Here is a 19121-nt window from a genome sequence, read left to right as displayed (position 1 = left end):
AATAGGTATCTTCCATAAATCTATAAAGTAGGAAAAAATATGTAAATTGTATGTAAATAAGTGCTTCTTTAAAATAATTGATTTCAATCTTGACCTTTATATAGCTAATAGGCATTGAAGGATAAAACTGGGCATAAGTAAATGTGTCATTTGCTGGGGAAAGAAACTAGAAACCAGAGTCCTTCTTTTGCATTGTATTAACTGATTTCCAGAAAGAGAAGCAGGTCTCAGTTCCCAAATCTGAATGGTGTTAGCAGAAATGATTTATACTGTGATACGGGTGTTTCAATCTAGCTGCAGGGTATCCCCATATTCATATTAACTTGTCGTCTCTGCAACAGGTTTAATGAGAGTTACAGGATTTTAATGCTCAATCACTACCTGTTGAAGCCACCAGGAGTCTTTCAGTTGGCTGTGAGTAAGGATCAAGCCCTTAGTGACTGGCACTGAGAAAAACAAATGTTTATCTGATCCTGGAACAAATGGATTTATATGACACAGCAATGTATGGGTAAAGAGGAATAAGGAGATTGAAGCAGACTGGAAAAAGGGGACATTTATACTTTTCTTAAAGCATTTGTCAAAACAGATTATGTCTTTAACAACACTAGTCTGAAAAAGGCTACTTCAGTATTTTTTATGTGGAGAAGCTGTCCCTTTCAGTGAACCAAAATGCCATTTCAGTAGTTTCATACAGCTGTCACAGCATCTGTGAAAGCAGATACTGAAGAGAGGTTTCCCTTGACAACAGTGGTGTCTCTGTATTGTACATGTTTAGATTGATCCACGTATCTGTAAATGCATATGCAAGTGTAATTTACAGCATTTGTAAGTTAATGTTAATATCAGATGAATATCACAGCTGCAAGTCTTGTGACAAGCCGTCCAGTATTTGAAACCACTGTTGATCCAACAGCTTGTATTAGAAGGAGAAATAATTGACTGTCAGTCAGCAAGCCTTTGACGTAGTCTCCTTACAATGAATGGTAGCTATAAAACTGCTTGAAACAGACCTTTGCAACTTGTCAGCCCCTTATTTTTAATAATGGAGCCATGCAGTTAGTGTAATGATTTTGATTCTATGATTCAAATGTTTGATGGCACCGCAGGTAATATCGAGCACAAAAAATGTGACTAGATGCTTTGATAGACTTTTTGACTTAAATGACTGTGAACCCATATAAAATATTTTCATGCCATGAGAAGCTAATACAAGCTAATTGAGTTCAGAGAAGTAAAAGATTAAACCCGCTTTTTAATTTTATCATCTGATGGTAAGGAATGAATATGAACTGTATAAACAAGGTGATGCTAATATATTTAAAATTACTGAGATTGAGATTAGGACTATTTAGGGTATTGAAAAATTAGTGCTATGAAGTGGAAAAGTGGGAATTAGTGGCTGAGAAGTTTCATATAGCTGACACTTGCCATCCTTGCTTTGGTCCTTTGAATCTTTACCCTTCCTTATAGGTCCTTATCATACTGCAAAGAGCAAATAATGGGATTTTGTCCCGTCCAGAAAATCAGTTGTGGCTTTCCTTAAAAATGTGACTACTGCTCTTGTGATTGAGAAGCCATTGTTATCACAATATTTCAGTACACTAATATCTTTGATTGGGTTGTGAGTGTCCTCAACCCAAAATGGAGGGGATTGCTGTTGCAGGATCTCCATCATACAAACACATCTTGCTGCTTTCCACTTGAGGCTGTGTGGAGGCAACTCAAAGATCTCCAGTGACTGGCAATAAAGGGAAGAACATCTGGTAACAAGAATGTCAACTGGGAGAGCAAGAGGAGAGTTTTGGGGCCAGCAAGAAGAAAAAAAGAAATTATCAAGAGTGCTGAATGTGGTGGCTATTGTGGTTTAAGGCAGCAAGGACTTTAAATGTGAGATGTAAAGTTCTGAAATAAGCTTTAAACTTAAAGAGTTAGTTTGTCTTTGAGTATTAAAAGGTATGGCAGAGAGGAAAAGAACATATATAAATAGCATTTCTCATGGACTCTTCCAGAATTCTTAATTATTTTCCTTCGCAGTGGATTTGTTAAGAAGGTGTTTTCCATTGACTTCTCAGGAGCTAATTTCTCTTGCTTTGGTTTGGGTTTTTTTTGGAGTTGCAGAGGCTTGTCATTTCTTTGGGTTTGGTTTTGTGAGTTTTTTGGTTGTCAGTGACACTGAGTTAGACCACTTGCTAAAGTAGGGAATTTAATTCTAATATCACCTTCTTTTACACCATCTTCACTTATTGCATGGATGGCAGAACTGTGAAATTCCATTCATGACTTTTCATTTCCTGTTATTTTCACTTTTCTTTGGGGACTTGATTAAAAGTAGTCCATGCTAGTATTTATTATTTCTAGCCTTGCTCTGTTGTTTTGTATTCCCTCTTGCTTTTTTAGCCTTTGGAATTGATTAATTAAACCTTAGTGCATAAACTAATAGCATGCTTGAATTGTTTAGTTTATTCATTAGTGTGTTGTGGGAGACATGTAGGTCTGTACTGTGCTCAGATAACTTTTATCAGAAATTATTATAGTAACAAGTACAGTTTTAGTACATTTTTAGATGGTGACACTGAAAATTACCTTTAAGCACTTGACATGTCTCATAGTGATATTTCAGATCATGTACTGCCTGACTACTAAGTGTCTCTCTCATACTCCTCCATGCGGGTGTGTACATGTGAGCTTACTGCTCTGTGGGTTTGCTGCAGAGTGCCAGTTCCACAAGCTCTGATGCCCCTTTAGAGCACCAGTAACATGAGAAGTGTCACTAGGCAGACAGCCATAAGGAAAGGGTTGTACAAGCCCTGCCTGTAAAATTCTAAAGAAATTCAGCCTTTTTTCACAGAGAAATGTGGCAGGAATTTGATGTAAACAAAGCAGCCCAACAGTCTGAATGGACTGGTAGAAATAAGATACTCTGATTATTTTAAGCATCAATAGACACAGTATCACTAGATCCAGATGTTCAAAACCTGTATATCAGACCGTTAAAGAAGTACCTAATGGAGTCTGGTGGGTCTTGGAGCCCATGGAGGAGGTGATTTATTTTTATTCTCCGCAGCTGTCAGACTTCAATGCGTACAGTGAAGCATGATCTTCCCACAGGCAGTTTCGCAGGCCTTTGCTTATTCTCTGCTGCTCTCCAGAGGCAGATGAGATTGTTTCCTCTTCATCTTGGTTCTCTCTGGCATTTTGTTCTCCACCTGGGTCTTGGCTCCTCCTGCTCCCTGTGCAGCTGTTCCCATGCACTGTCATGTCCACTCACTTCAGTGCTTCCCCGGGAGCCATCACCACTCTGACTTAATCACGAACAGACACATTTCACCACAGAGGATACTTAGTGAGCGTTCATGTACTATGACTTGGACGTGGAGCAGATAGAAGTCTCTTGCCCCTGTGTCCCCCACTGCTGACTGATCCTTCTAGGAGGTGGGGACCTGTCCTGGCATAGGCCATAGCACAGGTTGGTATTGGAAATCCTGTACTTCATGCATCTTCTGCTCAATTTCTGGTTTTACATTAACAGTGCTCTTCAGTCTGTTGCTGTTCTGTCCAGTTTCAAGAGAAATTGCCTGTCAGATGGTCACCTCGATGAAGATCAGCCCACTGGATAGCATCCTGTGATTGTTGAACACTTTAAACTTTTGCCTGCAAGTACCTTAAGGAAAAGCAGGACAGCTTTAGAGGTGCTGGGTAGGTTTTCTTATAGAGGTAAAAGGCAAAACTGCTGGGAAGAAGGTAACTTTTGTTTTTGAAAAATGTAACCACAAACATTGCAATTGATGTGCCAAGGTAGTGTAGGGTATCTGAAACAACTGTTAATTTTCAAGAACCACAAAACTATTATTATTGGTCCCATCTTCATAAAATTGACAAGGGGAGCAAGGAGACTGTTTCTTCTTCTCCTGCCCTGTTAACAGATGAACTTCAGGGAGAAAAGCAGAGATCTTGTTTCAAATTAGTATCTTTTTGGAGCTCTGCTAGTAGTTTCTCAAAAAATGAACAGTTAGCCATAGTAATCTGACTTTTCTACTCTTCTTTCCAGGCAGATGATGATGTGCACGTGCCTCCAATACAAATAGATACATCTCCTGCATTGCCAGCACTGAAGTGGCCAGGAGATGAGCATAATATTAATGCTGACACTGCATATGACTAGGCAAATAGACAAAATTAATGTTCTCAAACTAAAAGCTCTTGAGGCTATACCTCTTCATTATATCACTTGTTACAGTAAAAAACATTTGTGTTTTGTGTGACATTACAGCATAGAAATTTTTTTATTCCCTGTCATACCACAAAATTGAGTAACCACTTTTGTTAGTCTTCCTATTGCGGTTGCTGATGGTACTAATTCATGTCTACCTTGTCCTGCTAAGTCAGCATCCCTAGAAATCCCCTCGCCAGGTGACAGCTGATATTAGTCAGTCTTCAGAGAGGGCAGCTCAGTTGAGCAGGAAACTGCCAGCTGAGCAGTGGTTAGGCAAGGGCAGTAGTTACACATTCATTGTCACAGCTGAAAAACTAACCAGCTGTTAGAATTTGCCTAACAATCCACCTTTCAAAGAGGAATAAAACAGATATCAAAAACTACCACAAAGGCTAGGTAACGGATTTTCAGTTTCTTTTTCAGCTGTCTCCAGCTGTCAGAATGATGAGTGAGAGGTGATTAAACAGATTATAATCATTTTCCTGTCTCAGAAAAGGTATACGGTGGACAAGTCAGAGCTCCAGCAGGAGTCTGGGTGCCTTAGGTGATGCTGGGACCACTTAGGCCTGCAAAAAGTTAATTGCCATTTACTGGAAGTTGGACAGGAAGGTGTTTCAGACTTGCTATTGGGGCTAGAAACACACAGCTACTGTGCTAGTCCTGTCATGGGTTCCCCCATTTGACCCTGCCCTGACAGCTCCTGCATGAGACTGGAGTGGAAGAGTTGAGTGCCAGTGGTGTGCACAAACATGGGATTTCAGTTCCTGTCTTTCTTCTGTCAAACAGGAGTATGGATGGTTTGCCAGGTATGGTGAAAACAAAAACATATTAAATATCTTTGAAGTGTTAACAAATAAATCAGTGGTTTCAGTGTTTGTGAAGACAGGCCCTTACACCAAGGGCCTGTACTCTTGAGGGTGGGGGTGAAGGAGGTAAATTTAAAAAAAAAAAATCTTTTGAGCATGTAATGTATCAAATATAGTAGTTAAAACTTTAGCAAGCGTTAACTGTGGTTGTTTTTTTTTCTTTTGCTTTAAAAGTGCGAGCCTCTAATTAAAAAATTTCTTTCTTCATCACAATTTCTTAATAAATTAAATCATACACCATAATTTATTAGCATTGTTAGTCAGCTGCAGTACTAAAAGTAGAAAGATGTAGCCCAGGAGTTTGAAGGGAATCTCTTCTAAAAAGTATTAGCAGCAGATCATCCTTTAGATTCCCCAGTGTGGTCTATGATATTGGATTTAGTAAGTTGTTAGGGAGGAATGTGTGTCTAATGATCAATGTTGATTTCTGGGAAAAGAAGAAGCTGCTCTTTTTTTTTTTTTTTTTTTTTTTTGGTGACACATTGACAAATGGTTCCATTCAGGGCAAACCAAAAAATCATTCTTATGAAAGCATTTTCAGATGTGGCAATCCTAAATAATTTATAAAACAGATATTTTATGAAAATGGCCTCTGAGAATCATCCTTTTGGCTGCCATTTGACTCCTTGAGCTAGGGGATCACAGTGTCACAGAATCATAAAATGGGTCAGGTTCAAAGGAACCACAGTGGGTCATCTGGTCCAACCTCCCTGCTCAAGTAGGATCACCCTAGAGCACTCCTGGAGTATGCCACTATAGTATCCATGAAATATTTTTTCCCCATTATTTGCTTATTTTTTATGTTGAGGTGTGTGTCACAAAGTATATTTAGAACATATTAATTTTTTAGTTGTGAGTTTGCTCCTTTGCCTAGGAAATGCTGAAAGCAATTAAGTTTTATTTAGCGTTTTGATCTATTTTCTGCCATCTATGGTTCTATACCAACTTAATTTTTAAATATATTTTGCTTAAAATGACAAATAGATACTGAGGATGTAAATGAAAACCTGATGGTTTACTGACCTCTCTTCATCTGTTCTAAGGAGACTGAGTTGACTTAATTAAATTAAAATATTATGAAAGACTAGTAGAGGCAGAAAAGAAATAGACTGAAGACTGGCAATGTATAGACTGAAGGCTTTTGCAATGTATAAACACTTTATTAGAAGTGCTGTGACTGGGCACTGTGTAGTTATACTGAGTTTTTGTAAAAGGAAGACATAGGAATATGAACAATTCTGCCAAAGTGGAACAGTCCTTAAAATCATCTAGTTCCAACTGCCCTGCCATGGGCAGGGACATCTCCCATTAGAATGGGAAAGAAAATAATAAATTGACATGTATTACTTATGTGAGAGAAATTTTGGACATAATGCATTGCGTTAACTTATTTATTTTACTAATTGACAATATGTGGCACTGGCTGTATGACTTTGCTTGACTAGGTATAGAAGATTCATGGACCTTGAGATATCCTTTTCATGGACACTGCTGCAGAAAGGTTTTCTGTATTTGTTTTTGCAGTTTAACCTGCTAAAACTTATCTTGCAGTATTTTATAAAAATGTCATGCAAATGTGGCCAGTACCAAAAAAAATCACTAAAGATAAATTATGAGCTAGGAAAAACCTTCTTTTTTATAATTAAAGAATAAAAAATATAATATTACAGAGTTTTTATCTCCAGTCCTTCTTTTTGTTATATATAAGCCTGTAGAGAGTTAAAAAATTCATCTGGTACCTGTGGAACTAATTGAAATTTTGAGATTTGGGCACCTTGCAAGGGGTAACTGTAGAAGACTGGTCTCCCTGGGTTTACTCTGTAACGGGAAAGACTCCATCTTCAGCTTAATCTCCTCTGTGAGGTGATTTAATTCTGTTATCTCCCTGTACTGATTATCAGGGGAGTCCCAAAGAGATTAATTTCTGTGAGTTACCCTTGCTGGAGTTACTTGTGCATTTCTCCACCTTCTTTCATGGTTAGGCCTGTAGCTGGCACACAGTGTCTGTCTGCTGAATTACAGTTTGGTATTTGAGTTGTGCAGCCAAATCACATGTGGTCATAATTTTAAGACTAAAACATGGAAAAGTGATCATATTATACTTTCAAAATTGTCTGAGGACCACAGGCTTCCTTTGGGGGAAAAAGCAGGGGATGTTGTTGTTTTTCACAGAAAACCTGATAATTCTACTTTATTTCTGTTTTCAAGGCATGTATGCTTGGGGATTGAGACTTGAGACTCAAGGAGACGCATGAAGTGCATCCTGGGAGAGGGCAGAAAGATAAAAATAGCTGCAGGAAAGTTTTTGTGTCCTTTGCATCACTCTCTGCTTATTTCTTGACCTCCTTTTCAGAAGGTTCCTCTCCCTCCTGGGTCTGAGTGATGGCTGGTGGTGAGGACTGAGGCAGGTGAGCCAGGATCTGCAGACTGGACTGGGCAGCACTCCACTCCTGTGGGTTGCTGTTAAAACAAGATTAAGCCAAACCAATTCCAGTCATAAGTTTGTATTCTCTAGGCAGATTCCCATTATCCCCTCAGCACTGCAGGCACAACCTGTGTGCTCCACTTTGAGTCCCAGCTCTGGTGAATTTCAATGGATCCTTTGCAGCACCATCTTCTCATTTCTCTCTTGTAGCGTTCTGTATTTTCACCCACCATCATAGTTGGGGTAGTTCCGTAAAAAAAAAACAGCGTTAGTAAAGTCCTAAGGGGCTATTGGGAGTTATTTTCATATTTAATCCTAAAACCTTTCACAGCAGTGGCACTTGGACACTTCACATTGTTACTGCTGTATCTCTTTTATTCTGGCCTTTCAGTTTTTTCACTGGCTAAGTCTGCAGGAGGATACTGACTATTCGGTTGTACTTATGTATTTTGCATTAAATATTGAAATTCTGACTTCTTGCTCTGCCTCCAGCTTGTGGAGTTGTCCTAGCATCCTCCAGGAAAGGTTGGGGTATAATAAACAAGCTGTCTGTAGAGACAAACAGTTCTTCTCATTGGTGACAAGAATTTTGATAAGTGTTTTGACCCTTTGAAGTATTTGTGTGGTTTCCCTGAGGATTTGCTTTTCCTTTCAGTTGAAATTCAGCTGCTGCTTTATATATATTGGGGATGTGCTGTAATTTTTAAAAAATCTTTTCAATATTGTTGTGCCTCTGAATTTCAGTAATTTTAAAAAAGCAACCTTTGAATATTTATGTTTCCTCTATGGTTCCCTCTCTTGGTACACTCTGTACGTTTTAGAAGAGATACTGATCTCATACATTCTGTTCTTAGGTGCAGAAGGACCAACAGCGGTCTACTGGAAAAATACTGAGTTGAGTTAGCAGCAACCCGGGTCAGTCAGGCTCATTTCCTGAGAATGAATGACAGTAGAATTACAAACACTGGTTTTCAGGTTCTGTGGCACTCAGTGTTCAGAAACAAAATTTATAAAATAAATGAGAAATGTTATAAACCAGTGATGATCCTACTTTAATACGCTTCTCTGATCTAGATCCTCACTTCAAACTTCACTTACTTACATAATACTAATTATAATCAGTCCTAAAGCTCTATGAATATGTTACTGAAAATTTTTATGTGTTTTAAGCAGTATAAAAAGTATGATTTAAGACACAGCGATTTGAGATACATTAAAATAGTGCCTGTAAACTGAACTTATTTCAGTAGTGGTGTGGATCTTCAAAGAAGTTTGAGTAGTGTGTCCCCTTCCTTCCTTCCTGAAGTGTAGGAGTTCTGTTTCTGACTCTGGTGTTAGTATATGACTGACACTTAGTATAGGTTCTAGTCAGCATCAACACAGTAGAATTGAAAAATGCAGTGGCAAAGTAAATTACAAAAGGAAAGCAAGATAAAGGAATGCAGCTAATAGAAAGGGTATCATACCTAGCCCCCTTTGTTGTCACTCCATCTCTTTCTGAAAAATGCATTTGTCAGCTTACAAGACATTTAGGACATTAAACGATTTTGGAAGAATAACTGAGTGAAAATAAGATGCAAATAGTTTTCAGTGCTTTACGGATTTTGCTTTGATTGGGAGGAGTAATCTACACATAAGTTTGTGCATCTGAGAGTCATAAGCCACCTTTAGAAAAATCCCCCAAATACCCTGATCATTTTTTGGGTTCAGATTGCTGCTGTAATTTCTTGACCTGAGTAATGGGTGCCCTTGGAAGAAAAACTGTAGGAACTTGCAGTGTTACATAGGTTTGCTAAAACTTGGGACTAGAAACAAAACCTTTCACCAGAGCCTCAGGCTTGCATCCCAAGACTTCAGGAAGATAGTGCTTAACTTCATAACTGAAGAGTAACAAGATACCCAGCATTGATTTTATGGCCAAAGAGTAAATAGGTACTTCTTTAATTTTACTTTTTAAAATTCTGTTCTGTTTAAAAGTATACAGTATTTAGAATTATTTTTGAGGGGAAGAAGTGGTTGTGGAGTGGTGAATAAAGAGCACCCACTTCTTTTTTTTTTTTTTAAGCCAAGAGACTGTTAAACAAAAGTCCAAGTCTACTTTCCCAGTCAAAAATGTCTCGCATTCTGTATGTCGAAAGCTGTGTTGAGTATCTCCTGGGCTCTAGTAATGTCTCTTCAGGAGCTGGCTGTCTGCATAGTGCACACTGGACTATCATCTTAAAATAAGGATGGAGTTAAATGGAATCAGAAGCAATACTGTGGCTGTTCCAGTTAGTGTGAGGGAATATGGAAAACTCACCTGTTCCATTGCTCCCAAAGATTAAATGTATGCTATGAAGATTGATCAGAGGGCTGGAGCACCCCTCCTATGAAGACAGGCTGAGAGAGTTGGGGCTGTTCAACCTGGAGAAGAGAAGGCTCAGGGGAGACCTTACAGCAGCCTTCCAGTACTTAAAGGGTGCCTGCAAGAGAGCCTTGTAGAAAGAGACTTTTTACAAGGACATGTAGTGATAGGACAAAGGGAAATGTATTTAAACTGAAAGAGGATAGGTTTAGAGTAGATACTAAGAAGAAATTCTTTACTGTAAGTGTGGGGAGGCACTGGAACTGGTTACCCAGAGAAGCTGTGGATGCCCCATCCCTGGAAGTGTTCGAGGCCAGGTTAGATGTGGCTCTGAGCAACCTGGTCTACTGGGAGGTGTCCCTGCCCGTGGCAGAGGGTTTGGAAGTAGGTGATCTTTAAGGTGCCCTCCAACCCAAACCATTCTATGATATGAGAGAATACCAGACATCCATAGCAGAGGGTTGTATGAAAAATGGTTAAGGGACTGCAGTGCAATTCTTTGGTTCTACCACTTATAGAAATGAGCTTGTCAGTTTTGACAGAGCTCTCATTTGAGACTAAACCAACAGACAGCCTCATTATTTTTCAGATTTGCCAGAAATACATTCATGCCTTTTTTATTTCTAAGCAGCTGCCCTAACTGAAAAAAATGAAACTAAATTAAATAGTACAAAAATGCAACATAGATGTTTATTTCTACTTTTTTTTTCTTTGTATTAAGAGTAAAGAATGTGAATTTGTAATTTTCAAGCCATCTTAAAACAAGAAGCTTCCACTCATGGTAAAACACATTGCTGCATGCAGAAAAGCTCTTGACAGCCATGCTTGGAAATTTTTCTGATTAACAAAATGCACTACATCAAAATGTTCTGACAGGTTGTTTTGATATCAGCAGACATTGGGGTGAAGTGCAAGTAGGGACTGTTAACATTTTCTGTCACTTTTGGTTGATGCTTTGCTGTAGGAACAGCTCAATGTGTCCACTTTGAGATTTACTAAGGAACTTAATAGAAGAAACAAGAGGGCTTTTTCCAGATGTATCATAACACAGTAACTTTTCAAAACTCTAAAATATTTCAATTTTGGTTTTTTCCCCCTGGTGAGCTTTATTTACCAGTAGTATCTTATATCAGCTCTTACAATCTTGGTGTTTTGGAAACAAGCTAAAATGTTTTCCTCTAGAAGTCAGCAGTTAGAACCTGAGAACTTGGGTGTGTCCTGGATATGATGCCTGTTCTTGGGTGAATAACCAGTCTGTAGCTGTAAGTTCTTCAGACTATAGAGAAGAGATTTCCACATATGTTGTCTGCTGTACTCACCTTGATCCTATTTTCTGTCGTGTCTGATGGTTTTATGTTACCGTTCAGAAAAATTCTAAGCCACAGTAGATTGAAGTGCAGACAGCTTGTAAACCAGATGGGGTTTTCTCTTCACTTTCTCTTTTAATCCAATGTAAAAAGCACTCTAATCTTTGTAAGATAGCTCTTAAAATGAGATATTTAGGTCCCATAAAACTTGTTTTCTGTTTCGGTCACACAAATACCATATCAAAATTGCATTGTGTGAATCTTTGCAGTACCCTGATTTCATTGTGTCATTGATTTTTGTCTGCAGCTATGAAGATTAGAAACATTTTTATCCTTTGGATTTTTGAGCAATCATTTGCATTCTAGGACTTCAATGTGCCCCAGCCTCCTGTACCTTTATGGTCAGCCAGGGGAGCCTCATCTGATCTCTTTCCTTTGTGCTCTCCATTTGTAGCCTTTTCTCTGCTTTTAAAGTTTAATGAGTTCGTGTTATTTTGCATGTCTGGCAAAAATCTCAAAATAATGTGTTAATATAGCTAGTAGAGAAATTAATTTAATGGAGTCTTAATTTCCTTGTATTGGATAAACTTCAGCTATAGATGACCTTTTGAAAAAGAGATTTTAATATAACTGAGGACTTCCATCTTTATGAACTGAAGATGAGGTTTCTTGGGTTTTTTTGCTTTGTTTTGTGGGTTTTTTTCGTAATATGAGTCACATTTTAATGGAGAAGAATACCCTATTTTCATGGTTGTGCAACTGCTAATTGATGACTGTAGTGGCTGTTTATGTGTAAAAGTAAAATTAAAATTTTATTTATATATGTATATGTGTTTAATGCTGTTTACAACTTGCAAATAAGGAAGGCATTCCAGTATCTAGTAAGTGTATTTATATCTAACATTCATGCTAATAATATGCCACCTAGATACTCCAGAAAGTTGCCTAATTTTTCTCTAATTTCAGGGTTTTTTTCTGAATATTGCTGCTGGAAATTTCAAGGCGAAAAAGAAAACCATCCTTTTGTAATGAAACTTTAGTAGATTTTTGTCCCGAGTCTCAACCAGCATTAGTTTCTGGTGGGGATTTAGCAATAAATGTGCTTTTCTCTACTCTCAGCACAAATCCTGTGATTAACTTTGCTGTGAAGTATCTTTAGGTCTTAATGAAAACTGAAGTTACTCATCCTAGTAAGAGTGCCCAGAGAGACAATGCCTCCATATCCTACCCTATTAAATTCTCACGTATTAAGAAGGATATACTGTTTGCAGTACTTTTAACTTAAAGCCTATCCTGTATATATACATTATTTTAAATTAATAAACAATTGTACTGTGGAAATAGGAGTTAGAATTGGAGAGTGTTGTGCTAAATACAGGGGAAAACAGGTGAAGTATGAGAACATTTTCTCATAGTGTTTTTTAATGTCTTTAAATGTGATATCATGCAATGAAACAGTTACAGTGAGAAGTGTAATGGAGCTATTCATGAGCTAAAAGATTGGGTTGTTGCAAGAAGCCTAAGCAGAACTAGACTGAGGTAATTTAAGGCCCTTTGGTGAAGTCATGGAAGGCTGCTGAAGCATGGCTCCTTACATATATATTAAATACATTTTAAATTAATTGTCTTCTCATGATAACAGCATAGCTACTTCCTGTTTTATTTTATTAGCATTGCTTTATAGATGCTTTGTGGTTATTTTCTGTCTTTCTCTTCCCCCCATCTTAGCGGAATCGGTCGAAATTGGCCATGGGCCTCTGGCGGAAGCAGCATTTTGGCAGAATTTGGGACTTTGCATCTGGAGTTTGTGCATTTGAGCCACCTGTCTGGAAACCCTGTCTTTGCTGAAAAGGTTAGACTTCTCAGTCAAAATCATGTTGTAAAAATCACATGTTGGGAGACTAATATCAGTGGGGAGAGATTTGGATTTTCCTCAGTTGTAAGCATTTGTCGCATTTTCCCAAATCACATTGGCATGTTTTTGTATTAAAAAGTCAAAAATCCCTTCCAAAATTATTCCGATGCATATTCTTGTATATGGCCTCATAAAACACATAATTTCTGTTTATGTTCTAAATTACTATCACATTAAACAATCAGACTGTAGACCTTTCTTTAGTTCTTCAGCTGAATGAGGTGTAAACAAATAGTGACATTATATTGGGGATAATAATTGATGTCTAGAGAAAGCAAAGCACCATGGTGATTTCAACAAGTTTATTCTTCAAAATGCTGTATAATATCACTGCTGTCAGCAAGGTCATATAGCGCTTCCATTGCACTGACCTATAAGAAATACACTTTGAACTTTGTTTTGTCAAACAACTAATTCTTCCAAAATTTGACAACATTTTATCATACTTTTTATTTACATGAGCCATGGAAAGCAACTCCTCCTGCCCTTAATTCCCACATAAACAATTTTGCTTTGCTTTTGGGTGTATAAATAGCCAGCAAGTCCTGTTCTTTATAATACACTGATTCACTTATCTTCTTTTTTTTTTTTTTTGTAATTTAAACTTACACTTGTTTTGGTTTTGTATTCTTACTGCAGCTACCACATGTTAGCTAAAACTGATATTATCAATTTAATAATCTAGCTAATAACAAGACTCCAAATGTTTAGCAGTAGGTCTAAAAGCAGTGGTCAAATCTAAAATTATTACTGGATAAGGACTGAATGGCTTTGCTGCAATACTGTTGTTGGCATTGGAATAAATTTTGTGAAGCAAATTCCTAGAAATTTTCATGTATTTAGGGGTGAATTTAAAGACAATTTCTAATCTGCAGGGGATATATGGGAAGGGGGTGGCAGCACTGAGGAATAGCCAGAAACAAATTTACTACATAAGTTAATTATCTTTTTCACATTTGCGTAATTTAATGTAAAACATCTGTGCTACTAAGAGACAATGAAAGTATCTTAAGGATCTTAAAATCCTAGTCTATGGTTCTCTTACAGAGTGGCATCACGCTCTAGCTGCAGGATGCTGGAAATCTGTTTATGTAATCTATTCTTAAAACCCTTTAGAGATTGTGATTCCAAAGCCCTCCAAGGCAAACCATTCCAGCACTCGTACACTTGACAAAGAAGAGAAAATACTGGAATAAGCTTTGCATGGAAGTATTCATAGAAGAACTCATTAATTGAGGTCTAGGACACATTGCAACCTGCATTTGGGCAATGCATTTGGGCAGGAAGCAGTTTATATACCACAACAGAAATCCTTCTGTGTCTTGGTATAACCTAATTTATCTTCTTTTTCAGTAGCTAATTCAATGGATCTCTAGACATTCAGGGTGTTTTAATGAAGCTGTCAGTACCTTTTTGTTACGATTTCTGGCCTGCAGTGCTCAGGATCCTCATTCTCCCAAGTTGCTACATTTGCTTTTTCTGTGAATCTTAAAAGTATAACTCATTTCATGTGCTCTGAAATGGATTGTGCTGCTGGATGACTCCAGCTGCAGAGCATCTGGACTGCAATTGTTTCCCAGGGCATCTCATTTGTAGCAAGCTCCTTAACAGTGCCAGCAAACTGCTCAGGGCTGCCTGGGTTCCTGCTGGGCACGTTGTATGAAACTCAGTTCCAGCAGTGCTCTCCTTTCTAGACAAAACTGCTTTAGAGTTCACTTCCACATCTGAACTAGGTGATAGGCTTAATATTTAATACCATTTCTGATTTAGGTATATGAGGAATATAATGCTGTCATAGGTTAACTTAGTTAAGGCAAATATTCTCAGTGAATTTCAGTATCCTGTGGAGGAGTGAGATAGTTTGTATGGCAAGCCCCGAACTTTGGAGCTTGCTTCTGTTGTTGTGTTATTTCATTGTTGACACTCGCCACACAAACTCCAGAGGTTTTGAGGGGCTTGTTTGCACAATGATATCAGCTTTGAGAGTCCTTTTTAATAGTAATACAATTGCATTGAGGTATTTGGGTATATGGGATTTTTATTTTCAGGCATATTGTACTGACACCGTTTTATTTTATATGGGGGGAAAATGGGTCAGTGTTCAATGTTTTGTACCCTTCCAATAGGTAATGAATATTCGAAAAGTTCTAAATCGACTGGATAAACCAGAGGGACTTTACCCCAACTATCTGAATCCCAGCAGTGGCCAATGGGGCCAGCGTAAGTAGCTCAAGTCTGGTACTGTGACCTGTCTGTCAGTGTGCTGCCTGCAGTCATTAAATTCTTTCAGTCACTGTTACATGTTTTTTGTATATATATATGGAGAACTTTTATAAGGTATAGAAACTCACATTATATTTGAGATTCTATAAAATGTAAAAAATGCTACGAATATAAAACTAATAATTCTACTTGCTGTATTTTAATGTACATTTTTTGATCTTTCAATATGGTTTGTGGAGGCAGGGAAATGTCTGAATATGTATGATTTTGGAAAGGAATCGGTAAACTACCTAAGTCTCTTATTCAAAAATCTAAAGTGCTCTCTGAAGTAGCTGTTTAAGAAACATTATCAGCTCATCTGAATCAAATTCCGTATTTTTGGACCCAGTGGTGTGGGTCCACTGAAGAAAAAAAAGCAATAAGACAAGTCTTCCCAGTTAGTACCAGCTGTGATTTCTGTTGATACTTAATGCCAACAACTTGTTTGAGGAAGCAAACTAAACAGAACTGTGGCATGGCATTAATCCCCTTGGAACCGTTGCTGAAGATACCAAAATTAGAAGGCAAAGATGTACTTCACAAGAAGCAATGGATCCCCTACTCTCTCACCACCAGGCAGAGGGAGCGAACCTTAGAGATGGAGGGGAGTGGAAACAAGTTTCTGCTCAAGGTGGCAGGCAAATCTCCTCTCCTGACATACCTCACTTCCCCAGGTGCCCTCATACAATAGCTATGAGGCCCTGAAATCTGAGGACCAGGGAAATAAGAATGTGGACGAAGGCCCATCTGGGTTGGAGGGGTCACCTAGGGCAGGGCAGCTTACCACTGCATCATGACGTCCTCAATTAAGAAAAAAAAAAAAAGTAGTAGTCATTGGTGACTCCCTTTTGAAAAAATTGGAAAGCCCAATATGCTGACTGAACGCAAGCTATAGAGAGATGTGTTGCCTCCTTGGGGCCCAGGTAAGGGACATCACCAAGAAACTTTCCAACCTGGTGTGGCCCACTGATTATTACCTGCTACTGGTTTTCCAGGTAGGCAGTGGCAAAGTTCCCAGCAAGAAGGCTGCGGACAATCAAGAAAGGACCTCAGGGCCTTGGAACAACTGATCAAGGGATCTGGAGCACAAGTTATATTCTCTTCTGTCCTACCAGATGCAGGGAATGCATGGGGCAAGAAACAGAAAAATCATGCAGATGAATACCCGGCTTTGAGACTGGTGTTACCAGTTGAATTTTGGGGGTTTTGATCATGGATCATATGACACCAAGCCTTCTGGTAACAAATGGGACCCACTTGTCTCAAAGGGGGAAAAGGATCCTAGCTCAGGAGTTACCAGGGCTTGTTGAGAGATCTTTAAACTGATTTGAAGGGGGAAGGGGAATAGCCAGGCTCAAGAAAGATAAAGTGTGGGAAGGGAAGAACTATAGCAACCACCCAAGTAGCAAAACGAGGTTTAAGAGGGGATACCTCCAGCAAGCACAAGCAGCCAAAGGTGTCACCATAAGACAGGACTATGGGAATCCCTTTGCACCCCTATTGGGATATTGATACAATCAAATACTTACTGTAAAGTGCCTGCACACCAGTGCATGCAGTATAGGGAACAGGAGGAACTGGAGATCTGTGTGCTGTCATAGGACTTTGACCTCACTATGATTACAGAGACATAGTGGGATAGTGTGCATGACTGGAATGCTGTTGTGAAGGGCTACACACTGTTTAGGAAAGACAGATCAGGAAGGCATGGTAGTGGAGTTGCCCTCTATGTGAGGCAACACTTGGAACGTACCAAGCTCTGTTCTGGGGTGGATGACAAGTGAGTCAAGAGCTTAGGATTAGGATAAAAGGGCAGACAAGTAAGGATGACACTGTTGTGGATGTTTGCTAATGTGACCTGATCAGGAGGAGGAAGTGGGTGAGCCTTTCTAGAGGCACCTTGAAGCACCTTCAACATCACAGGCACTGGTTCTTTGAGGGGGCTTTTAACCACTCTGACATCTGCTGGAGAAGCAACACAGCAAAGCACAAACAGTCCAGGAGGTTCCTGAAGAGCACTGATGACAACTTCCTGACACAGATAGTGGAGGATCCGACAAGGAATGGTGTGCTGAGTGACCTCATACTGAGAAATAGGGAAGGCTTTGTTAGAGATGTGAAGGTTGGGGGCAGCCTTGGCTGTAGTGACCATGAGACTGTGGAGTTCAGTATCGGGCGAGGAGAAAACAGGAGGGCAGCAAGTAAGATTGTAACCATGGATTTCAGAACTGACTTTGGCCTCTTTAGGGATCTTCTTTGAAAAATTCCATGGGAACAGGTCCTTCAAGGAAGAGAGGTCCAAGAGACCTGGTTGGTATTCAAGGATCACTTCCTCGAGGTTCTAGAATGATGTATCCTGATGAGCAAGAAATTGGGCAAAGGGGGCAAGACACTTGCATGGATGAAAAAGGAACTCCTGTCATTGCTCAAGCATAAGCAGGAAATACACAGGAGATGGAAGCAGGGTCAGGCCACTTGGAATGAATATAGGGAGTTGTCAGAGTAAATAAAAACGAGATGAGGAAGGCCACACCTAGGCAAACTTTACAGCCACAAGTCCATAGGCCCTGATGGGATGCATCCATGAGTGCTGAGAGAGCTGGCAGACACCATAGTGAAGCCACTCAAGATCATCTTGGAAAGGCTATGGAGTTCAGGAGATGTACCTGAGCACTGGAAGAAACTCTTCAAAAAGGGCAAGAAGGAGGTTTCAGGGAACTACTAGCCAGTCAGCCTCACCTCAGCCACTGGAAAGGTGATGGAACAGCTCATTTTGGAGGCCATCACTACCCAAGAAAGTGGGACAGGAGTAATCAGCATGGATTCAGTAAAGGTAAATCATGCTTGACCAACCTGATTGCCTTCTGCAATGAAACAACTACCTGGATAGATGAGGGGAGAGCAGTGGATACTGTCTACTTGGAATTCAGCAAGGCTTTTGACACTGTCTCTCACAGCATCCTCATACACAAACTCAGGAAGTGTGGACTGGATGAGTGGACAGTGAGGTGGATTGAGAACTGGATGAAAAACAGATCCCAGAGGGTTATAATCAGTGGCACGGGCCTAGGTGGAGGCCTGTCACTAGTGGTGTCCCCCAGGGTTCACTATTGGGCCTAGTATTTTTTAACTTACTCATCGATGAATGACTTGGATGAAGGGGTAAATGCCTCCTCAGGAAGTTTGCTGACAACGCAAAGCTGGGAGGAGCGTCCCATCCCTTCAGAAGGACCTCAGCAGTTTGCAGAGAAGGGCAGAGAACTGCACCTGTGAGCCAGATCCAGTTAACTCCTTCCTTGGCTTCTGTCAGCTTTTTGGTGAGCCGCATGAGAGCAGATCTTTCTAGTGGCCGAGGCAGCTAGTGGCTCTGCCTTATACACTTACTCTGCCTTACGATCTTTGCCATTTCCATATTTTTAATATAATTGCATCTTATACACTCCTCATTCACATGAATGTTGATGTGCACAGGAAAATTTATAGCTTGTACTAGCTTTGCTTTCCAATAGTATGTAGTATTGACATACTTCCTGTGCATGCAAATGATGAACACAGATGTTGATGCAGGTCTATCCACAGCATGCTGAAGCAGCAAAACCAAATTCCATCTTGTTACATCTCTTCCATATCGGTTACCTTCATTCGCAGACGTTGACTGACTAATTTTTTCCCATAGAGAAGATCAGTATGTGAGACTCGAAAGTTGTTTTATTTGAGATTGCTTTTCTAGGCTGTTTTCAGTTGATTACAACAGAAGGAGGAGAAAGGTCACTTGGGGCCCCTGGT

General features: G+C 39.4%; 1 protein-coding gene across 1 annotated transcript in view; it reads left to right on the top strand.

The window, feature by feature from the left end:
• The window catches only part of MAN1A1 (mannosidase alpha class 1A member 1), a 143608-nt gene that overhangs the window by 103334 nt on the left and 21153 nt on the right, over positions 1-19121 (top strand). Inside the window, exons 6-7 of the mRNA XM_017829492.1 lie at positions 12887-13010; positions 15200-15293. Of these exons, the coding sequence (XP_017684981.1) occupies positions 12887-13010; positions 15200-15293 (218 nt within the window). The remainder of the gene's footprint in view (positions 1-12886; positions 13011-15199; positions 15294-19121) is intronic.

This window comes from Lepidothrix coronata, unplaced genomic scaffold (genome assembly GCF_001604755.1).
Source record: "Lepidothrix coronata isolate B3197 unplaced genomic scaffold, Lepidothrix_coronata-1.0 Scaffold5, whole genome shotgun sequence".
Taxonomy (NCBI): domain Eukaryota; kingdom Metazoa; phylum Chordata; class Aves; order Passeriformes; family Pipridae; genus Lepidothrix; species Lepidothrix coronata.
This window is presented reverse-complemented; position numbering and strand designations above follow the sequence as displayed.